Source organism: Myodes glareolus, chromosome 1 (genome assembly GCF_982192425.1).
Source record: "Myodes glareolus chromosome 1, mMyoGla1.1, whole genome shotgun sequence".
NCBI classification, from domain to species: Eukaryota; Metazoa; Chordata; class Mammalia; order Rodentia; family Cricetidae; genus Myodes; species Myodes glareolus.
The window spans coordinates 47,707,853-47,727,766 of record NC_142026.1 but is presented as its reverse complement, the minus strand read 5'-3'; the positions used below and the strand labels follow the sequence as shown (position 1 = coordinate 47,727,766).

The window sequence follows — 19,914 nt, the reverse complement described above, 5'->3', positions numbered from 1 at the left end:
ACAACAGAACCAACAAAAAAAAATCAGTTCACAAAGAATAAACAAGAATATCTTGTAAGAGTAAGAACAGATGTTCACAGAAACTATGAGGTTGCTAAAAATTCCAATACTGGGGCAGATCAGCTCCCAAGATGTTGGCCTGGGATTCTCTAGAGGCCCCTAACACAATAAAAACTTCCACTGGTGTTGGCTGCATTTCCAAAACTGGATGGTGGGACCCACTTGCTGAAGACATCCCTTGCTTTGGTTATAGGTCATGGACTGAGTTGGAAGTGTCACCATGCTGTGGTCTAGCTCTTGTATCATCAGATTGGAAATGTCCCTGTCCTGTGGTCCAGCTCCTGTATCATCAGAGATGCTACTCAGGTCACCGAGAATAATTATGACCCAAAGTCCTACTCAGCAGTGGATTCTGCATACTTCCTAATAAACAGTGCCTGACAAGACTTGCCAGATGGAGCAATATTGGCACGTGTACTTACGGATAGATTCTGCATACTTCCTAATAAACAGTGCCTGACAAGACTTGCCAGATGGAGCAATAGTGGCACGTGTACTTACGGACAGACCCAGCTTCCTAATTAAACTTAAGGTCTGCTTCATGAGAGGAAATTCACATCTAGTGCTTGAGGTTTACACAAAACCTACGACCAGGAAATGAATAGGTCCCAGGGGAAAAACAACTGCCATGGCTTCTATCAATGAGTATGATGTACTAGCTAAGTGCTTCCCAATACTTGCACTTTTTAAAAAGATTATTTATGTGTACAGCACTCTGCCTGCATGTATACCTACACACCAGAAGAGGGCACCAGGTCTCATTAAGATGGTTGTGACCACCATGTGGTGGCTGGGAATTGAACTCAGGACCTCTGGAAGAGCAGCCACGCTGTTAACCTCTGAGCCATCTCTCCAGGCCCCTCAACACTTGCATTTATGACCAGAGGTTCTTGCTGTTGTCACCGTCATTTATGTTCTTCTGTGTCTCGTTTTCTGCATTTTCCACACCTGTATTTTACAGCAAAAGAAACACCACTGAGACTGACCAGCCATGTTCTAGAAGCAGACATAGATTTTTAAAAGTGCTGGATAGTGGAAGTGTACATTTTTAATATTGGCACTCAGGAGGCAGAGGCAGGTGGATCTCTGTGAGTTCAAGGCCAGCTTAGTCTACAGAGTGAGTTCCAGGGCAGCCAGGGCTACATGGAGAGACCCTGTCTTTTTTAAAAAAAAAAAAAAAAAAAAAAAGGTTTCCATATCCTACAGAAGTTAGAAGACCAGCAAAACTTCTGTGTTATTCCATCCAAGGCTCTGGATCACTTCAGAAAATAGGGCAGAAAGTACTGCTGTCTGGGGACCAGCTTCCAGCAGCACAGGGCCTTGACAGGAATCCACGGAGTTGACCAGGCTAAACTTTTCTATCTGAGAGGCATTAGGGAAAAAAGGCACTCACAAACTTGATATTTTTCTTTATTCCTAATTTTTTATTCTCTTTCCCTCATCTCATGTTGTTTTACAGCTTTTATACCCCAACAGAAACTTCCAGGCAGTACAAAAATGAAAATAGTTGCATTCCATTTTTCAAGTGAATAATTATGGGTACAAACATGATTCTCATCTCCCTTCTCCCTCACATGGTTTTATGTATTACAGGTGAAAAGCAAATTATCCCAAGTACTCACATACATTAATACCCAAGCAACTTGTTATAGATTAACCACGTGGGCAAGCAAGGTGTTCTTGTCAGGTCTTTTACTGGCAGGGTACATTTTGCAGTTACAAATAAAGGGCCAACTACTTTATTGCTTATCTTGAATGGTAATCTTATGAGGAATCTTAAATTACAAATCTAAACTTTTGTATATGAAAAGAATCAGCTCTGCTTAAATCTTTAGAGTACATATCAATTCATAAATAGTTTTTTTACATCAGGAGATTGAGAACAAAATGGGTATAAGGAATTAATCATTACCTCTGATCATCAACCAAACCTAGCAAGAAGAGTACCTCAGCCAGTAATAATTGGGCTGCTTTGTTCTTGTTCTCTGATCTGAAAGAGTTCCTCACTCAACCATGTGCCTTTCTAAACCTTTAGATTGCCTTCTTGGGTTCCACCTCAGTTATTTAACAAAAACATCTTAGTCTAACTTTGTTATTTTCAAAGCTTTGTTTCAGCTATGATACACTCCGAGACCTGTGAACACATCTCCCGACATTAAGGTTAAAAGAATTTAAACTAGCTGGGCTACTGGGACTCAATGTTAGTCTTTTTTTTTTTATCTATTTATTATGTATACAATATTCTGTCTGTATGTATGCCCGCAGGCCAGAAGAGGGCACCAGACCCCATTACAGATGGTTGTGAGCCACCATGTGGTTGCTGGGAATTGCACTCAGGACCTTTGGAAGAGCAGGCAATGCTCTTAACCTCTGAGTCATCTCTCCAGCCCCCCAATGTTAGTCTTTAACTTGAGCTACAATCCATGCAGCTCCTTAGGTGAAACTCACAGACCCTGGCTGTGAAACATATCCTTGTATTTATTTTTATTCTTCAAAACTGTTAAAAAAAAAAACCTATCATTATTATCAAATTAGACAGTACAGCTTGTGGGGGGTCGTCTTCTTGATGATCCACAGATACAAATGCCAGGATGTTTCCAAATGATAAGCACACTATATAACAGGTAGTAGAGATCTCCCCACGTCCACTCACACCATGCTAGATACCAGAGAAAGGTAGCCACAGGAAACATTTAAAGGCACAGTAGAAGCAAGACATTCCATGTCTGCAGTCCCATGGCCTTGTCTAAACAAGACTGACCTTCAGAGGCTTCCCTTCTGGTACCTGGAACTTCAATTGCACGGCCCACGGCAGAAAGGACGTAGAAGGACGTAGGATGGGATGTTGTATAGCAGTTCCTATGAAATAAAAATCTTCCATCTTGAAGGGAGTCTACTAACACACAGGATATCACCACAACAGAATCTAAGGGAAAGTAAACAGTCCATCTTGAGAGGAATCTCTTTAAGCTCCAGAAAAGAACTCAAAGTAGCTTCAGGAAGTCCCTGAAACTGGTCACAGGGCTGTTGGGAGGCACTCTCAGACAAGCTGAGCTGCCTGGAAAAGACTCAGACCAACCACGCCACCTGAAAAGGACACTCCCACTGCCTGCAGGTTGTACAGTGTGCCCCAGGGTTCCAGCTTTTGTGGCTGTCATGCTGTAGAAGGCTTTTGGTGGCGGCATATTCCTATAACCCCAGGAAAACTCATTGGCTCACCGAGTTGGACTTTAGCTGTCTCCTCACTTTGGTCAATTATTGATTCCCTATCAGAGATGGGATTTTTGTTCCCATCTCCTGGGAATAGTGACACACAACAGGCTGCAGGATCTGCCTCCTGGGTGCTCTTTGCGGCCTTCTATACATAGATGAGTTAGGTCACATTCTCTGTAGCCCAGGCAGTGATTACCCGAGGCAGTGGTGTTTCTTCCCCTTCTGTCACATTCATGCCCAGCGGGACTGCTGGTGGGCCTGGCCATCAGGGAGTGGTGAGTAGCCCTGCAGCCAGACCCTGCTTTGAGAACAGTGCCATCTGGAGTGCCTGCTGGGACTCCTCAAGCTTGTCAACTGTGATGCTTTAGCTTCTGACTCCTCCAGCCACTTCCAGGCCCTGTGAACTGCATTACTGTCTCCCTAAAGTTTGTGTCAAGTTCCAACCACAGGCTTCAAAATCCAGGTACCCCTCCCCTTCAAGACAGGGTTTCTCTGTCTGTCATGAAACTCAAGAGATGTTCACCTCTGCCTCTCGAGAGCTGGGATTAAAGGTGTGTGCCACCACTGCCCGGTGAAAGCATTCCCAAGACACAGTCTCCTGAGATGTCCTCTTTTTGGGAAGCATTGTCTTGTCCCTACAGATATTCTCGAGACAAACCACTCTCCCCAGAGGTCTCATTAGGATTCTGCACTCTCACGGATGCAGCCTGTGTGTGTTTTGTTTTCCCATTTCTCAGTCTTGCCAGCTCTCTGGACTTTCACAGTATCAAGAAAACAAATGAGGGGGAGCAGGTGATGATGAGAAAAATCCAACCAGAGGGGTAGAAATAAGAACGCCTCCGGAGGCCATGGAAGCCTGGCAGCGTAGATAGTACCGGGCTTGCCCAGATGGACAGCTTCCCTCAGGTACTGCAGTCTGGCTGGAGGCCATCTAAGACAACACAGACTAGAATAATGGGCTAATATAAGATGTAAGAAAGAGTCAAGGGGCTGGAGAGATGGCTCAGTGGTTAAGAGCACTGACTGCTCTTCCAGAGGTCCTGAGTTCAATTCCCAGCACCCACATGGCAGCTCCCAACTGTCTGAAGATCCAGTTCCAGGGGATCTGACACCTTCACACCAATGCACATAAAATAAAGTTAAATAAACCGTAAAAATTTTTTAAAAAAAAAAAACTTAAAAAAAAGAAAAAAGTCAATAAGAAGCCTTAAAAAAAAGAGTCAATAAGAAGCCTGAGCTAAGAGGCCAATCAGTTTATGGTTAATGTAGACCTCTGTGTTTATTTGGGACTAAAGGCTATGGGACCTGGTGGGACAGAAACCTCAGTGAACAGGACCCTGCTCCTCTCTGTGGTCTGAGGGAAGATGACCGAAGGAATTAACTTCTGACGACGTGGCCTGGTAGACAGTGCCCTCTTTGCTGGGGCTAAGGACCCAAGCAGAGAAGTGGGCAGCCATGACGTGCTGAGGATTCGGTTTCTTAGCACGGACTGGTTCTCTGAGCTGAAGAACACCCTTTTCAGGTGGTAGGGGCAAGATGGTGAGAGGGAAAGAGCCATCAGCTGTAAAACATGGCAGGGAACACCAGCTGATGATGCCATGAAGGCTTGACCACATGTACCATTGAATCCTGTGTCCTTCCACAAATATATAGTGACACCGGACCTAAGAGAAGATACTTGACTACTCAGACCCTTTGAAGTACTTCCAGCATTTCTGAGAACGGGAGGGCTGGGAGAGAAGCCTGGGACCATCCTCACAAGAATGAAGATATTCTCAGGACCCATGCGCCTTCCCTTTGGCTATCAGACTGTTGAGCTGATGTACCTCCAGGAAGTGGAATTTCCCTAAGGATCTCATACCAGGAGAAGGAAAAGGCTGAGGCTCCGGTGCTAGGCAGAGGGGAGCCTGGCTCCACACTGCTGACTTGTCATGACGGGCCGGACCACATCTGACCATACCTCTTACCTTTTGTTTAAACCAAAACCTCACGTTGGGACTCCAGAGATGTCCCTGGCAGTAGCAGAGGGTACAACCAGACCTCTTCGTTCTTCTTCCCAGTGGAGTCACAATGAACAAATCCCCCTTTTCTACTTTGCATTATGGTTTCTTTAACAGACCTATTCAAGGAAGGCGACTGGGCCTTGTCTATTAATGACCCTAGCAACAAGCTGTGTCACCTGTAGGCCAGTGTCACCCATGGCCAGGAGTGGCAAGGCCCTGCTTTGACAGTAGTGAATCCCTGACTTCACAGGAGAATTTGGGCCTCCATCCACTTGCTCTTCTCTGTGACTTCATCTCTAATACATGCCACTGGGCTGGGTCCATGAAATCTGGCCTTGCTGCAAAGCCAAGACACCAGGACAGGTAAGAACAGACCAGCCATCTGTGTGTCCTCCCTAGACTAGAACTCCAGGTCAGGCCCCCATCAGGGAAGAAGCTGGTGGAGAATCCGAGTATCAAGGTTGTCGTCAAGCTAGAGGCCAGCGGGGGGTGGGGGTGGGGCTGACAGACAGCTCGGGGATGGTGCCTGCCATATTTCCCATGTGAGGTCACAGGAGGGGAAATTACCTGATGGCCACCACTGTGAGGTTGATGTCGCTCAGCCCCACCTTCAGTAGTAGGACTAGCAGGCATCAGAGAGGCTGTGGGCATGTGTCTACCCCTCCTATCCTGCCAGAGCTGCCCATCTGGTTGCCACACCCAGTGGAAGTGAAAAACTTCCTTCACTACTGTGTAGAAGGTTCAATCTGCCTTCCCCTCCCAAAACGCCTCCTTAGTAACTTTCGTACATGTTCAGTTTCATCCAGAGAGTTCCAGCTCTTCTGACCGCGTGTGGCATACCTGAGTGGTCCCCTCATGGCCTGTACACCAAAGAGCTACCAGGAGCCAATGTCGATCAGCTTGAGAACCGCAAGCCCTAGCCCTGCTGCCTAGCCCATGGCAGCTCAGCCTCCAAGACCTGTTTGTCCCACTTCTGCTGGCCTTGACGGGGGCATCTGTGGAATGAGGGACCTCTGCCTTCCGGACGTGAGGCTACCCTGCCCACCCAGCCTCTATCCTTTCTAAGTGACGTGAGGTGTCCTTGATCTTCGATTCTCTCATCCGCACCACAGGAAGCAACATTTTCAGGGCACTCGTGTCCACAGGAGCCTCACACCGGTTTCAGTCCCTAACCACAGCCCTATCCCTCACGTGCTCTCCGTCCTTCATGGGACTCCCTGGCTTGCCTCTAAGTTCTCCCTGTGGCCTGCAGCACCTCCTGTCCCCAGTCTCCTCAGCAAACACCAAGTCACTTTTCCAGGGGAAAACTACCCCCTGCAATAGCTGCCCTAACCTCCATTTGCCTTGATCCCAGAGGACAAGCTCAGTTCCCCCAGCCAGCCTGTACCGTGCCTGAGAACATCTGGGAAGGACAGGCCACAGTCCAAGAAGCTGTCGGCAGCCAGCAGGGCTGCTTTTCATATATTAAGAGGGCACCATTGGCTTGGGTTCAGGTCTAGTTACTTTCTTTATTCCACCACGTTGCTGTGGCGCTCTTCAGTGGAGGATCAAGCAAAGCAGTCACATGAAGCAGGGAAGCAGCAGATGGCTCACAGAGCCTCCACTCCACGAAGAGAAATCAGGTACCGACCCTGGACCTCTTTGGGCAACAAGACCCGAGAAGCCCCGGCTGGCCAAGGAGTCCCTCCTGGCTGTTCCTGCTGAATGTGCAAGAAGGCTCAAAGCACTCTTAGGACTCCCAGTCCTCATCATCCTCGTCTCCTGCGGGCTGCTGGGGCGGTGGCATCGGTGGGATGGAGTCTGACATCCGGGTGAAGGCTCCCCCGGGCCCCTCACTGGTTCCGGTGCCAGGTCCTTTTCCAGAAATACCTGGGAAGGAGAAGTGATGAGAGAGAGACAGACAGACAGACAGACAGACAGACAGGCAGGCAGACAGTGGGGCACCACTTCACCGCCTCCGAAGATAAGCACGCACAAGATGCCTACCTTTGCGCCTCATGACGAGCTTGGTAAAGAGGTCTGACATCAAGTCTCCGCCTTGGCTGGTGGCTCTCACTGCAATGGGAGGGCAGCAGGTGAAGGAAGAAGAGGCCAAGTTCAATACTGCCAGGGACAGTCACACGATGGGCTCACCTGGCCCTGAAGCACTCCCACACACGCTCTCCTGCCATATGCTGGTCACACATGATGTGTCCACGGCCCAGTCCTGCCTCAATGTTTCAATTCTCAGTACCAGAGGCTGGAGAGATGGCTCAGAAGTTAAGGGCATTGCCTGCTCTTCCAAAGGCCCTGAGTTCAATTTCCAGCAACCACATGGTGCCTCACAACCATCTGTAATGGGGTCTGGTGCCCTCTTCTAGCATGCAGGCACACACAGAGACAGAACATTGTATACATAATAAATAAATAAATAAATAATAAAAAATCAATTCTCAGTACCACTGTGTAGGTAAGGACATGGGCTCAGAGAGGCCAGGCTATTGGCATACAGTTCTCTGTACCCCTGCATGGGTAGGAAATGGGCTCAGAGAGGCCAGGCTATTGGCATATAGTCACAAAGCAGGTCAGAAGAAGATCCATGACGCAAACCCAGGACTTCGGACACTTTCCACACAGGTTAACAAGGATGCCACTAGCAAGAATTCTTGGCAGACATAAGCCTTGTCCTCGGGATGGAAAGGACAAGTCCTATGTCTCATCTCAGAGGACTTCAGGTTCCTGCATGTCTCCTTGGACAATGCCTGTCAAAGGTTCTACTTTCTCGTGGTTTCAGCTGGGAGAGCTCAAGACAGGAAAGCTTCCGCCAGGGGACCCATGGCCCAGTCCAGAGGGACAAGGGTACATATCAGGGTAGCCACAAGGGACTTCCTGCTGGCTGACAGGGAGCCTGGCTGCTGCCACAGATCCTTGGTCCCCTCACCTTGCTCCTGCTCCTTCTGTTTCTTCTTCTCCAGTTTGCGTTCCTTGACACTGCGCAGCTTGGCCTTGCCAATGCCCCCAGCTTGGCGGATGGACTCAAGCAGAGTGGCCCGGCCACTGGAGGGATCAACCACCTCCTTAGGGGCTCCTTGAACAGAGGCTGTAAGGAGAAGGGTGAAGGGTTGCTCAGCATTGCAGCATGGGGAAAGCTGCCCAGCCTGAGGCAGGAGGGGATCTCGGGATCCTGGCAAATGCAGGGGCCTCTCCCCTCAGGGAAGCCAGCTGGAAGGCTGTGGCTTCGGGGAAGATGCAGTGTGGCCTTGGATGTCTGCAGACAGGGAGCTGAGGGGTCTCGTGTCTAGGCATCTCTCCTCCCTCCCCACCCCCTATTTTGATGACACCCGGCAGTGACAGACCCTTGGGATCTGATGTGCTGAGCACCACAAGCCAACAAAGGATTTCCTACCCCTTGAGGTGGTTGGAGACACAATGGAAATCTGGAAAGTTCAAGTTTGTTAACAGATCCTTTCCCTCTGGCTTAACTAGAAACAAGGCTCAACACCTTCCCAAGGCCTCCTCTGCCCTGAAAGTCAGAGCTCTGTAGAGCACAGAAACCACTCCATCAACCTTGGAAGGCTAGGTATCCATATGAGAATGCTCTGCAGATCCCGGAGCTAGGAACACGTGACCTACAGAGAATTCTTCAGGGATGTCGGCATGAGATCCTATTAATGAGGGCTAGCCACATGAGCCCCATTGGCACTGTCCCTACCTGAGTGGACCACGCCGCTGCTAGTATCTTCTTCCCTGGCAACCTGGCCGGGTGCAGTTGTCACTTCAGGGAACGCTGGCGGCTGGGGGGTGCTGACCACCACTGAGGGAGCTGGAGGAGGCGGCGGTGGCGGTGGTGGCGGTGGCGGTGCTGCCAGCAGCACCCCATTCTCTAGTTCTGTAAGGAAGGTGAGACTATATGAAGACCTGGGGAAGGAGCCAGCACGGACTTTCTGGTTCAACTCCATCCCCACGGCCCAGCTCACCTGGTTGGAAAGGTTCAGCTACCTCTGTGTTGAAGGTGGGCAGTTCTGGAATGGCACCAGGAGCAGAGGGGGCAATGCCAGGGCCCAAGTCCGCACTGTACATGAGGTCATCGGCGATGCCAGGCAAGTCGGGTAGGTAGGATGGCACATCGATCTCAGGAACTTGGCCCAGGTCTGGCACATAGAAGTAGTTTTCCGGAGCCTGCAGGGTCAGATGGTACGGGAGAGTGGCAGTTCTGCCAGAGCACACGGCCCACACTGTAAGCACGGGACGGGCAGCACATGTGGACCCAGCCTCCCTGACCCACACTGGCAGGGCTTGCCTGCCCAAGCACTCCACCCCACCTGCTGCTCCAGCTGCTCCCTCTTGCTGATAGACAGAGGGGCATCAAACAACTTCTCCTCTTCCGTGCCCAGCATCGTGTGCGTCTTTGTTACTGCGCCAGCCAGAGGGTCCAGGAAAACATACTTCTTATACCTGTGGAGTGGGCTAGGGTCAGGAGGCCATCACCTGACCTGGGACCAGGGAGGTCCATCACCATCCTTCCCCACTGCATTTGTCCCTGTGGATATCCAAGTCTTAGGAGCCAAATCTAACTTGTCAGTCCTGAGAACTGTACCAGGCTCAGGTCCCTGGAGCTACCTAAGCAAAGTCTCCCTCTCACCCTCCCGTCTTCCCGCGGGCTATCTCCGGGCCTTACAGATTTTCTGTGGTGTTGAAAAGCAGCAGAGAGCTGATGGAGCTGATGTCGCTGGGAAGACCCCCAAGTCCCTCCTCAGCTTCATCCTCAGGCTCCGACTTGGTGTTCACACACACAGGAAAGTATTTCAGCTTCTCCTGGGGCAGGATGAGAGTAGACGGAGTTTTAGTATCAGGTGTGTGGACCCGGCACCATCCCAACCAGAATCCTTCTAGGAGACCGAAATCTGTGGTCAACCTTCAGGCCCTGCCTCCCAGCCGCCATGGGTGACATGCAGGTGGCATGCAGGTGGGTGGCATACAGACCTGCAGGGCCCGCTCATCCAGTGGGCGGTGCTTGCTCTGGATCCTGTAACGGGGTCTTCTCTGCAGATCAGGGTCAAGGGCACCGGTAAAGATGGAGTCATATTCCTGCAGGCGCTCTGGCGCTGGGTACTTGGCACTAGAGAAAACCTGCAGATACAGGGACAGCTCTGGGGCCCACATATTCAAGTAATCATAAGCAGGATGACCCATGGACAGGAGGAAAGTGAGGTGTGGCTAAACAGCAGGGGTACCAGAGGATCCAGGCACCAGCAACAGACATAGGAGTCATGGCCTGCCTACCTTGATGGCCTTCTTGCTGCCCTTGATTTTCTCTATCTTAGCCTGGGCCAGGGAGACCCTCTCCCTGATGGCCTGCAGCTGGCGCCGACTCAGTTCTACTCGCTGGGAGATCCTGCCAAAGAAGAAAAGTGTAGAGACTGGGGGCTACTTCAAGTTGTGCAGCCTCTGTCCACCTGTGCCAGCAGCAGACACGAGCTTCGCCAAGTCCTGGGCTTAAGCGCTCAACATGGTACAACCTGCCTGTTGGGCTGGTCTTAGTGCTGTTCACCTGACCTCTGTGTGTCCCTATTTTTCAACCCAAGGGCTTGGGCACCGGGCATGCCCATGGTGATAGGAAACTGACAAACACAAATTCAACAGCACCGAAGACCGCGAAGGCCCTGATCACCCTCCAGCTTCTCCCTGCTCTGGTTACACTAGACACCTTCCCAGCCCTTCCCTTAGGGTTGCCACACACTCTTTCTTTAGGGAATGTTAATCCTCTGGCTGATCTGTTTGCCTGTCAGGCTCTACCATAAAATGTTACTTTTCACACACCCCTTCCCAATCCTAGAGAGAACCTCATTCCACCCCCAGAGATAGAAATTCCCACCATGTGCAGCCACACTTCCTGGGTTTAACCCTGTCTTTGTCATCTGTGGAAGTCTCTTTGGCTTTAAAAAACAATAATTTAAAAAGAATTTTTTGCTCTGTGTGTATATGTGGTGTGCACACATGGGGGATGGAGTAGCATGTTTCGTGGGGTGTGTGTAGGGGTCAGACGACAACCTTGGGGAATCAGTTCTCGCCTTCTCCCATGTGGGTCCCAAGGATGAGGCGCTGATCACCAGGCTTGGCGGCAAGTGCCTTGACCCACTTAATACCTTGTCCTCCCCACTCCCCAGAGTCTCCTGTCTGTGAGAGAGAGGTAATAACTAGGCATGATGACGCACGCCTCTAATCCCAGCATGGGGAAGCCAAAAACAGAAGGATCAGATGCTTAAGGTCATCCTCCAGTACAGAGCAAGTTCAGGATCTGACTGGGTCAATGACACCCTATCCCTGCCCCCACCCTCCCCTAAAAAGGAGGAAAGATAGCATGATTTCCTCATAGGATATCCCCAGGGTTAAAGAAATTAATGCAGCTAGAGTGATGACGGCTACCAATAAGCAAAAATGTTTAGTACAAGCGTAGTGAGCTACTCATGCAATCAAACATGGCACACCGTGTTTCAGCCATTGAAGGACCACAGACGTGAAGGTGTGCCCAGAACATCACAACAGGGCAGAAAACCTCCCCTCCCACAACTTACTTAGGGGAACGCTGTCATGATGCAACATGGGGTTTGAGGACATGCTGGTGAAGAGAAACTTCATTTGGCCAGCAGCACATACGGTTATGCACAATATAATATACTTGGTAATGACGATAAATGAGATGCACTGGCTTATGTCTTTACGTAGCATAACTGTTTTTGTTACTTTAGAGTATATTCGATCTACTTAAAGAAGTCTGCTGCTATTGGGTCATGCTGGCAGCAGGTCCGCCATCTCAGCTTTGCTGTGTTCATTGATTACATCAAGAGACCACCTGCAGTGGATGCTGCACCCGTGTAGCAAACTATCTTGACCGTACCATAGCAAACCATCTAGTGACCCACTCTGCAGTACATAGCCGGAGTTAAGGAAGGCCTAACAGCGTTTAGGTTTGTCATCCCAGAGTTCATGCTCTAGAGGGGACACTGACATATTCAGTGCCACAGCTAGACCTAAGTACAGGCCCCTGTGCACCCAAACGCTGAGTCAGTGCAGGCTGACCGCAGGGGTCAGTGAAGAAAGAGGTCTGGTGGGAAGAACACTGAGGCCCCGTAGCAGCCCATGGAGCCACGGGAAAACTAAGGGGCTACATGAGACACCAAACAGGAGATGAGCTCTCAAGGACTCGTAAGGTTTCCAAGCTGGACTGGTCCCTCTCTCCCTTTCTACACTGGGAATTACTTGGATCACTGAAGAGGCTGTCTGCAGAAGGCACATTCCTAGGGCTGCAGAGAATCCTGCTTAGGAAAGAGGAGACCCTCTATCGGGTCAGCTGGGCAGCAGGTCCCACCTGCTGAAGATGTCTCCAGAGATGTTCTGTAAGTATTGCAGGGCATCTGCCACTTGCTGGATTGCCTCCTCTCTTCGCAGGTCTGGCTGGATCAGGGGCACTGAATATGGCTGACCCGCCAAGGAGTACTGAGTCTTCACGGGGGTCATGACGCCTGTGGGTAGGAAGCAACACATCAACAGCATAGCACAACAGTCACACTGTCTGCCTACCAGGCACAAGACAGGGTGGTCATGTCACACACCTGAAATCCTAGCACGTGGGAGGCAGAGGCATCTTCTGATACATAGAAAGTTCAAGACTAGCCCGGGCTACATGAGACACTACAGGGGGATGGGAGTATCATGCAAAGGAGCTGATTTCTACACAGCTTTACTGTATGTGAGTATCATGGGAGGCAAAGAAGGAACCCCGCAGGCCTACATAAGGAGACTGAAGGCAATGGCAGGTATTCAAAACTGGTAGGGACTAAAACTGGGACATATCGTGCCCTTACTCCCAGGGTACTCAGTACCCTGCTAAGCGCCATATTTAGCACAGCAGCCGTTCAACTTGACCCCCAAGCTTAGAACATCACAACCCTGGCTGCAGAGCACAAAAGAGGCGGGAAGCAAAGGATGGATGGGTACACCTAAATGACTGCTGAGTTGTCTCCAGACAAAAAATGCAGAGAACGGAACACTTAGATGGTGTGGCCCGCGTGGCGACCACCCTGACTAGGCGGACCAAGCTCTTCACCACTTTGACTCCCAGTTGTAATGATTTTCACTATGTGTAATGGGGGCTTCTTTACGCCTTTTCCTTTGTGAATTTTATCTGAGCTTTGGTGAGGATGAGAATATGTACAATGGAAGCTTCTTTAGAGAAAATAATTCTTGGGGAAAAATCCCACCTCTGAGGAACCACAGAGCACGATAACTCTGCTTATTCTCCACACAGAACTCCCCATTGTGCGGCTTCCCAATCCCCGTCCCATTACACCGGGAATCGAGAAGTTAAAGACCTACTACCTGGGCATACCTGGTCCCATGGATGAAAAACACACAGTCTTAGAGAAACAATGGACCCAGAGTCACAGTCTGGGGCCATTTAGGGCAAGAGTTCAATTAATGAGTATAGACTGGTGCCCACAATTAGTGGCTCACTGGATGAATGGCAAGATCTGGTACACCACGTGGGAGCAGATTCCATTACAAGTTAGGCCGGCTTGATCCCCCTCTGCCATATACAGGAACATACACTGAAGGGCTCAGAATGCTATGGTATAATGGAAAAGGAGTAAGATGTCAGGACCTTCCCCTTTGGGACCTTATGAGGGGGACAAGCCATATTATAAGAATGAGGCACAAAGGAACACAATTAGGAAACAGTTCATTGCTTGTGCTAACATGGTACAAACACTGCATCACGCCCCCTGAAAAATGAAAATTGCTCTTATGGGTTTGTTTCTCGGGACCGAGACTGTGTAGGAGGAACTGTAAGAGAGTACCTGGCGGGATTGTTGACCTCAGAGGACAACAGGCATTTAGACTCTTGCTAAACTTATTACTTTTTGTTTGGTTGGTTGGTTTTGGTTTTTCAAAAATAAAGGGTATATATATATATATATATGTATATGTATATGTATATATATACATATACATACATACATACATACATACATATATATATATATATATATATATATATATATATACATATATAAAACAGCTCTGGCTGTCCTGGAACTTACTTTGTAGACCAGGCTACCCTAGAACTCACAGATCCACCTGCCTCTGTCTCCCATGTGCTGCTATTTAAAGCATGTGTCACCACCGCCCGGATAAAGTTACTGTTTTTTGCTTCAAGAAAAATGCTGTAATGAGGCTGATGACGGCTTTCATCCTGGAATCATTAAATATGCTTTCAATGTTGCTTATGGCTAAACTATAATGCAATTATAGAGTATAAAAGGTGTAGTCTAGGGGGCTGGAGAGATGGCTCAGCATTCACTGCTCTTCCAGAGGTCCTGAGTTCAATTCCCAGCAACTACATGGTGGCTCACAACCATCTGTAATGAGATCTGGTGCCCTCTTCTGGCGTGCGGGCATACGTGGAGGCAGAATGTTGTATACATAATTAATAAATAAATCTTTAAAAAAAAAGGTGTGGTCAATTTCCAATAAATGGACAGCCATCTTGATTTACCCTCAGATCATGTCAGTCTCCTTCCCTTGCCGACGCTACACCTCCTCTTTGGGACCTGAACCCCGCTGGAGCTGGACTCCCGAACATGGGTATCTGAGGAACTCAGGTGTCTCTGAGACAGATCTGGCAGTGCCTAATGCCTCCGAGAAGAGGGATATCCAGGTTTTGCTCATCCAGGCCAGAACCAGGAGGGTGCAAGATATGCAAATGAAGGAAAATATACCTCCAAGCCACAGGACCAGAGCGCTCTATTTATATTGGGTTGAATTAACTCTGCTCCCTGGTGCCGCTAAAGCAGCAATTGCACTATAAACAGCACTGATCTGATGGGCAAGAGATGTACTGTACAGAATTGATATTAAGGCACCAGGCTCTTATAATTATAATTAAGGGCTCCAGACGACAGATTTCCTAGACACCACCCTGATTGCAATGGAGGTGAGTGCCTTTGGGTTAAGTGTGACAGGAAGGACCAAAGGCTTTATTGAGCCTTAACAGAGCTGTGGGACCATCTATAAAATGTTTGTCTTTCTTAATATGATCCTTTCCATTCTTAAACTAAGAACTGGGCCTGTTCTCAATAGCTAGTCCCAGTAATAAATATCTAGGGATGACCCCCTACTGTATCCTAGCAACATCTTCACCAAGCTAATAACCTATTCTTGGCACCTTCTGCTGATTTCCTGAGCTCTTGCTTCCATGCTGCTGGCTCTCTCCTTCCTCCTTTGGGTCAAGACTTGTCCAGATCTGAGACGGTCCATCCACTCTTTAGCTTTTTCTTGGCATGGGTTCCTCTCTCCTATTCCAGTGACCAGGACATTCTCAGCTTCCCGGATGGTAGCTTTCAGCCACCATCCAAGCCAGTGTGGTCCCTCATTCTGCACTTGCGCTTACCATGTCACTAAGACGGAGACATCTGCTCCATAACCATCCAGAGACCTAACCCTGTGAGTCTAGACTCTTTCGAAGATGTCTCCTCACCTCTTACACTGATCTTGAGACAAACTTCCTAGCCATGCTGACCCAAATCAAGTCTAAGGGCTTCCATCTTTAAAATCAGGAGGGAATAGTAAGTTCTTCCTGTCCCTGTCATTTTCTTTTCGTTTTTTTTTTTCCACAGATATCTGCCTGCCTCTGCCTCCCGAGTGCTGGGATTAAAGGCATTCACCACCACCTCCCAGCTTCCTGTCATTCCTTAAGCTGAACTCCACTGCAATAGGATGTGTGAGTATCCGTGCATGTCCTCAAGGGTAGGACAGGCGCAAATCCTCTAAACAAGGAAGCAGCAGGTCCACTGGAGATCTATGATAGTGAACATGGTAGTTTACTCTCATCCTGTCTGTAAATGTCGGTTAGCTACTAAGTGGAGTGCCCGATCACAACACAGATGAGTAAGATACAAAATCACGCTGACACACAGAAAGACAGACATAAGAACAACCGAATCCCCTGTGTTGAGAGTGTTGTGGCCTTCTACTCCACTAGGAAAGAGCCAAGACTAACTTCAAATTTAGATGAAGTGAATTTACTCTGACTGAAGGAAGGGCAGCCTTAGAGCCAAATAGCATGCCGTGCCCAAGGAAGGGTTTACAAAGGCAGATGTCAGTGGTGGACATTACTATTAGCTATAGAATCCATGGCTGGCATAAAAATTGTTCCGTTCCCCTCAGCTGCATTTCTTTCCCCCTGCACAGTTATAAAAAGACCACTCCATCCCAGTCCCACAGTGATAATCAGAAACAAGGGGTTATAGAGGAAGTTTACATAAGCAGAAAGCAAGGGGTTAAATTCCTCAAGGCAGGAACACCATTATCTTATCCTTATATCACCCACAGGCCACTAGGGTCTCACAGGCATCCCAGGGCAAAGGTCAATGGCCCTTACCGGATGCCTGGTATCATATTAAGTTTCTTTAGCCATCACAGGGGAGTTGCATGTAAACGATTACACAGATCTGGGCCCTCTGGGGGAAGTGTCATTAACTGACTGGGATTGAGCAAGCAATAACACTGCCATCAAGTTAGGACTGGCTGTCACGACCCCACAAGAGGTCTAATCCGGGCTGTGAATGTGGCTTTACTGAGGAACATTGTGTGTTAAAAACGTCTGAAAAGTTCCTCCATGCTACCTGAGGCTCCCCATGAAGCGTAAGAACAGCTGGAGTTGGAGCAGAGATGAGCAGCAGGATGGGAAGTGAGGTCTTGTGGTTTCCCTGTAAGAATGCTTGGAGGAGCAGCAAGAAAAAGAACGATAAATAGAAGCAAGTGTGGAAAAACACTGAGTTCCGAAGGGAGGAGTTTAGACTCCAGCCAGGCATGAACCCCTGAGACCTGCGCTGTCCAGTGAGGTGACACAGGAGCACGCAGCTGGGGAACACCACACAATCAAAGGCTTAAGATTAAACTATCGCATTTATATCTTATAGTATCATATAGTGGTTATATGCTGACACTGTCACATTTTAGATCTAGTGGGTTAAATTAAAATATACCATTAACTTCGCACTGTTATTTTCACTGTCAAAATCACGTATGCAGTTGGCAGAACCTAGTTTCCTTCCTTATCCTTTCCCGCCATGTTCTATGCTTCTAAAGAATTAATTCTGCTGGCAAGACAGCTCAGCTGACAAGGGCAGTTTGCTGCCACCTGCTGAACTGAGCTGGGTGCCTGGGACCTGTAGGGTAGATGGAGAGAGGCCACTCCCAAAAGTTACCCTCTGACCTTCATATAGTCAACAAGACACACATACCCATAGAACATACACATTCGTACACACATGATAATTAAATAAACGTTTTTGGTTTGTTTTTGAGATGGGGTATCTGTGTAGCTTTGGAGAACTTGTTCTGTAGATCAGGCTGGCCTCGAACTCACAAAGATCTACCTGTCTCTGCCTCCTGAGTGCTGAGATTAAAGGTGTGCACCACCACGGCCTGGCCAAATAAATTTTTTTTTAAATAAAAAGTCTCTGTTACTCTTTTTAGGAAAGGCATATCCTAGAATGGGTTCTGGTATAAGAAACAAAATAACCATAATATTGTCATTTAATTGTTCTATCGTGGCTCTTGACGATCTTTATTCAACTTCTCTCAGGAGTAACTATGCCGTGTCACCACTAACACTAACTACTACTTGTAACTATCCTCATCACTAGCTAACACCTACACACCTTAAAGCCATTCCGCCAGCCCACCTCACTTCAACAATGGCCTTCTATCACTCTTCATGTCTGTGAATTTATCAGGACTCACAATTTTAATTTGATTTTCAACAATAAAATGCTTAGCTTGTGCTCAAGACCAGATATGAATCAATTCTCCCATTCAGTATGTTCTGTCACTTTTATACATACATTTGAAAACTATTTTAAGAGTTGACATTTATTTTAGTCCCAATTGTCAGACAGCTTATCCTGAAACCCTGGGCTATGCTCCCTTAGTGGTCCTGATGTTAAGGGAAAAATGAGATTCCGCTCTGAGCCCCAGTGGTCAGTCAGCATCGTTGCAACTGTTGATCTTCACTCTGGAATTAAATATTGCTATCTATTTTTACAAAGAGGTTGGAAAAGTCTGGGGTGTCCTGTGTACAGAACACGATCCTCGGAGCCCAACAGCCGTCATCTTCACCGGGGCAACTGTTACTACTTCCAAAGTGAAGTTCAAGATAGGCCTATGGACTTATGTCATTCTCTCATGGGGGTGGGGGATAAGGTCTTCTGTCCTTCCCTCCTGCATCTCCTGGTTGGTTATATACAATTCTTTCCTAATGACACTCCATCTAGTAGTCTCAGTGTACACACTGGGAAGCTAACATCATCCATGCAGAATGACGTTCTGGTGATTCCGCTGCTCTGTAGCCGCCCACGTTCTGTAAGTAAACCTAATCAACTCGATCGTTCCCCAAAGTGGGCTTCTTGGATGGAACTGTACTTTGGTTGGTCACTGGGCCCTGTAAGGAGGGGACAGATGTCTGCTTGTGCCCCCACCCACAAGGGGAAGTTTCTAAATCATCATCTAGAATGGATTGAAAGCCACCTTCTTAGTGGGGAAAAATAATTAATAGCTAAAAAGATAGCGATGTCGCTGAAAAATAAAAGCAGTTTACCAGAAGTCGTCTTTACGTGAGTTTTGTTCTGAGACATAGTAATTCCTCCCTCCCCACAAGTGGCTGCAGTTCTATCTTGGGCTCCAATAATTCCAGCTTACTCATTTTCACTTTTTATGCATCCCATGAACACATAAACAACCCAGAATGATGGTGTTTCTCTTGCACCTAGCCAAGCTGATCAACAATTGTTTTATTTTAAATTGACAAGAGACCGCACCCCACCCACCCCCTTTTTTTTTTTAAAGCATGAATGGCCTGCTTCTAATGGCCGGCGCTTGGCATCTGGTAAATAAACCCCCGACTGACGCAGAAACACCAACACCCACCATGCACGTGTCTCCCGTGCAATTCGTAATTTCGGAATTGCCTAGCACCCTGGTGCACATCGTCCTCCCCCACCCTGTGCCCTGGAAACTCCAGGCAGTCACGGGACCTCTTCCCTGCAGCCTCAGCTTCCCCCGGAAGCCCTCACCCGACTCCCCAGATCCGCCACAAGGTCGCTGCCAGCACCTGCCCGGCTCACACGCCCGACCCAAGGCGGCGTCCTCACCTGCGTGCCACCGCCGGGGCTGCCCCGCAGACCCGCACCGCCGGCTTCCGCGCCCCCTTCCGCGCCGCCCGCACCCCCGGGTCCTAGCGCCCGCCTGCGCAGCACTCGGACTTCCGGCTCTCTGGAATGCGGGCTGCCCCGGCTCAGACCTGGAAGCCGCCCTACTCTGTATCTTGGCCCAGATCTTTGAGCCCCGGATCTCTTCTGTTTCCAACGCTAAGCAGCCGACGCCCTACATGTGCCCTATTACCGAATATCGAGTGGAAGTCCCTCAAACGTCCCCTCTTCTCTAGCCATCTCTGATTAATAAATCTTTTAGAAGATCCTGCTTTTTCTTATGTTTTCCTCTGGTAAAGGCCCTTAGTTCCCAACTCTCTTTAAAAAATTCAATATAGAACGAACACATATGATATGATCTGACATGGAGTAGTCAAATTCTTCATAGA

General features: G+C 48.6%; 1 protein-coding gene across 3 annotated transcripts; it reads right to left on the bottom strand.

Moving 5' to 3' along the window:
• Nucleotides 1–6,764: 6,764 nt before the first annotated feature.
• On the bottom strand, nucleotides 6,765–19,589 carry Washc1 (WASH complex subunit 1). 3 transcript variants are annotated; one of them, XM_087906088.1, is made up of 11 exons: nucleotides 19,469–19,589; nucleotides 12,625–12,778; nucleotides 10,539–10,650; nucleotides 10,239–10,385; nucleotides 9,934–10,070; nucleotides 9,578–9,710; nucleotides 9,233–9,434; nucleotides 8,968–9,144; nucleotides 8,197–8,355; nucleotides 7,263–7,331; nucleotides 6,765–7,145 (listed from the first exon to the last, which is right to left on the bottom strand). In XM_087906088.1, exons 2-11 carry the CDS (start codon nucleotides 12,771–12,773, stop codon nucleotides 7,006–7,008), a joined length of 1,425 nt encoding a protein of 474 aa, XP_087762214.1. In that variant the 5' UTR covers nucleotides 12,774–12,778; nucleotides 19,469–19,589; the 3' UTR covers nucleotides 6,765–7,005. The 3 variants fall into 3 exon arrangements, with proteins under 3 accessions (XP_087762214.1, XP_048298045.3, XP_085551914.2); XM_048442088.3 differs by having other exon boundaries at nucleotides 19,391–19,506; XM_085695788.2 differs by lacking the exon at nucleotides 19,469–19,589 and adding an exon at nucleotides 16,940–17,021.
• Nucleotides 19,590–19,914: the final 325 nt, after the last annotated feature.

Bases quoted from the DNA above. Each gene is read 5' to 3' on its own strand.
- Washc1 (XM_087906088.1), bottom strand. From the start codon at position 12,773: ATGACCCCCGTGAAGACTCAGTACTCCTTGGCGGGTCAGCCATATTCA. The intron at 10,651-12,624 runs GTGGGACCTGCT...CTTCTTTGGCAG, and splicing joins TCTGGAGACATCTTCAGCAG to GATCTCCCAGCGAGTAGAAC. The intron at 9,145-9,232 runs GTGAGCTGGGCC...CCTTCCTTACAG, and splicing joins AGCTGAACCTTTCCAACCAG to AACTAGAGAATGGGGTGCTG.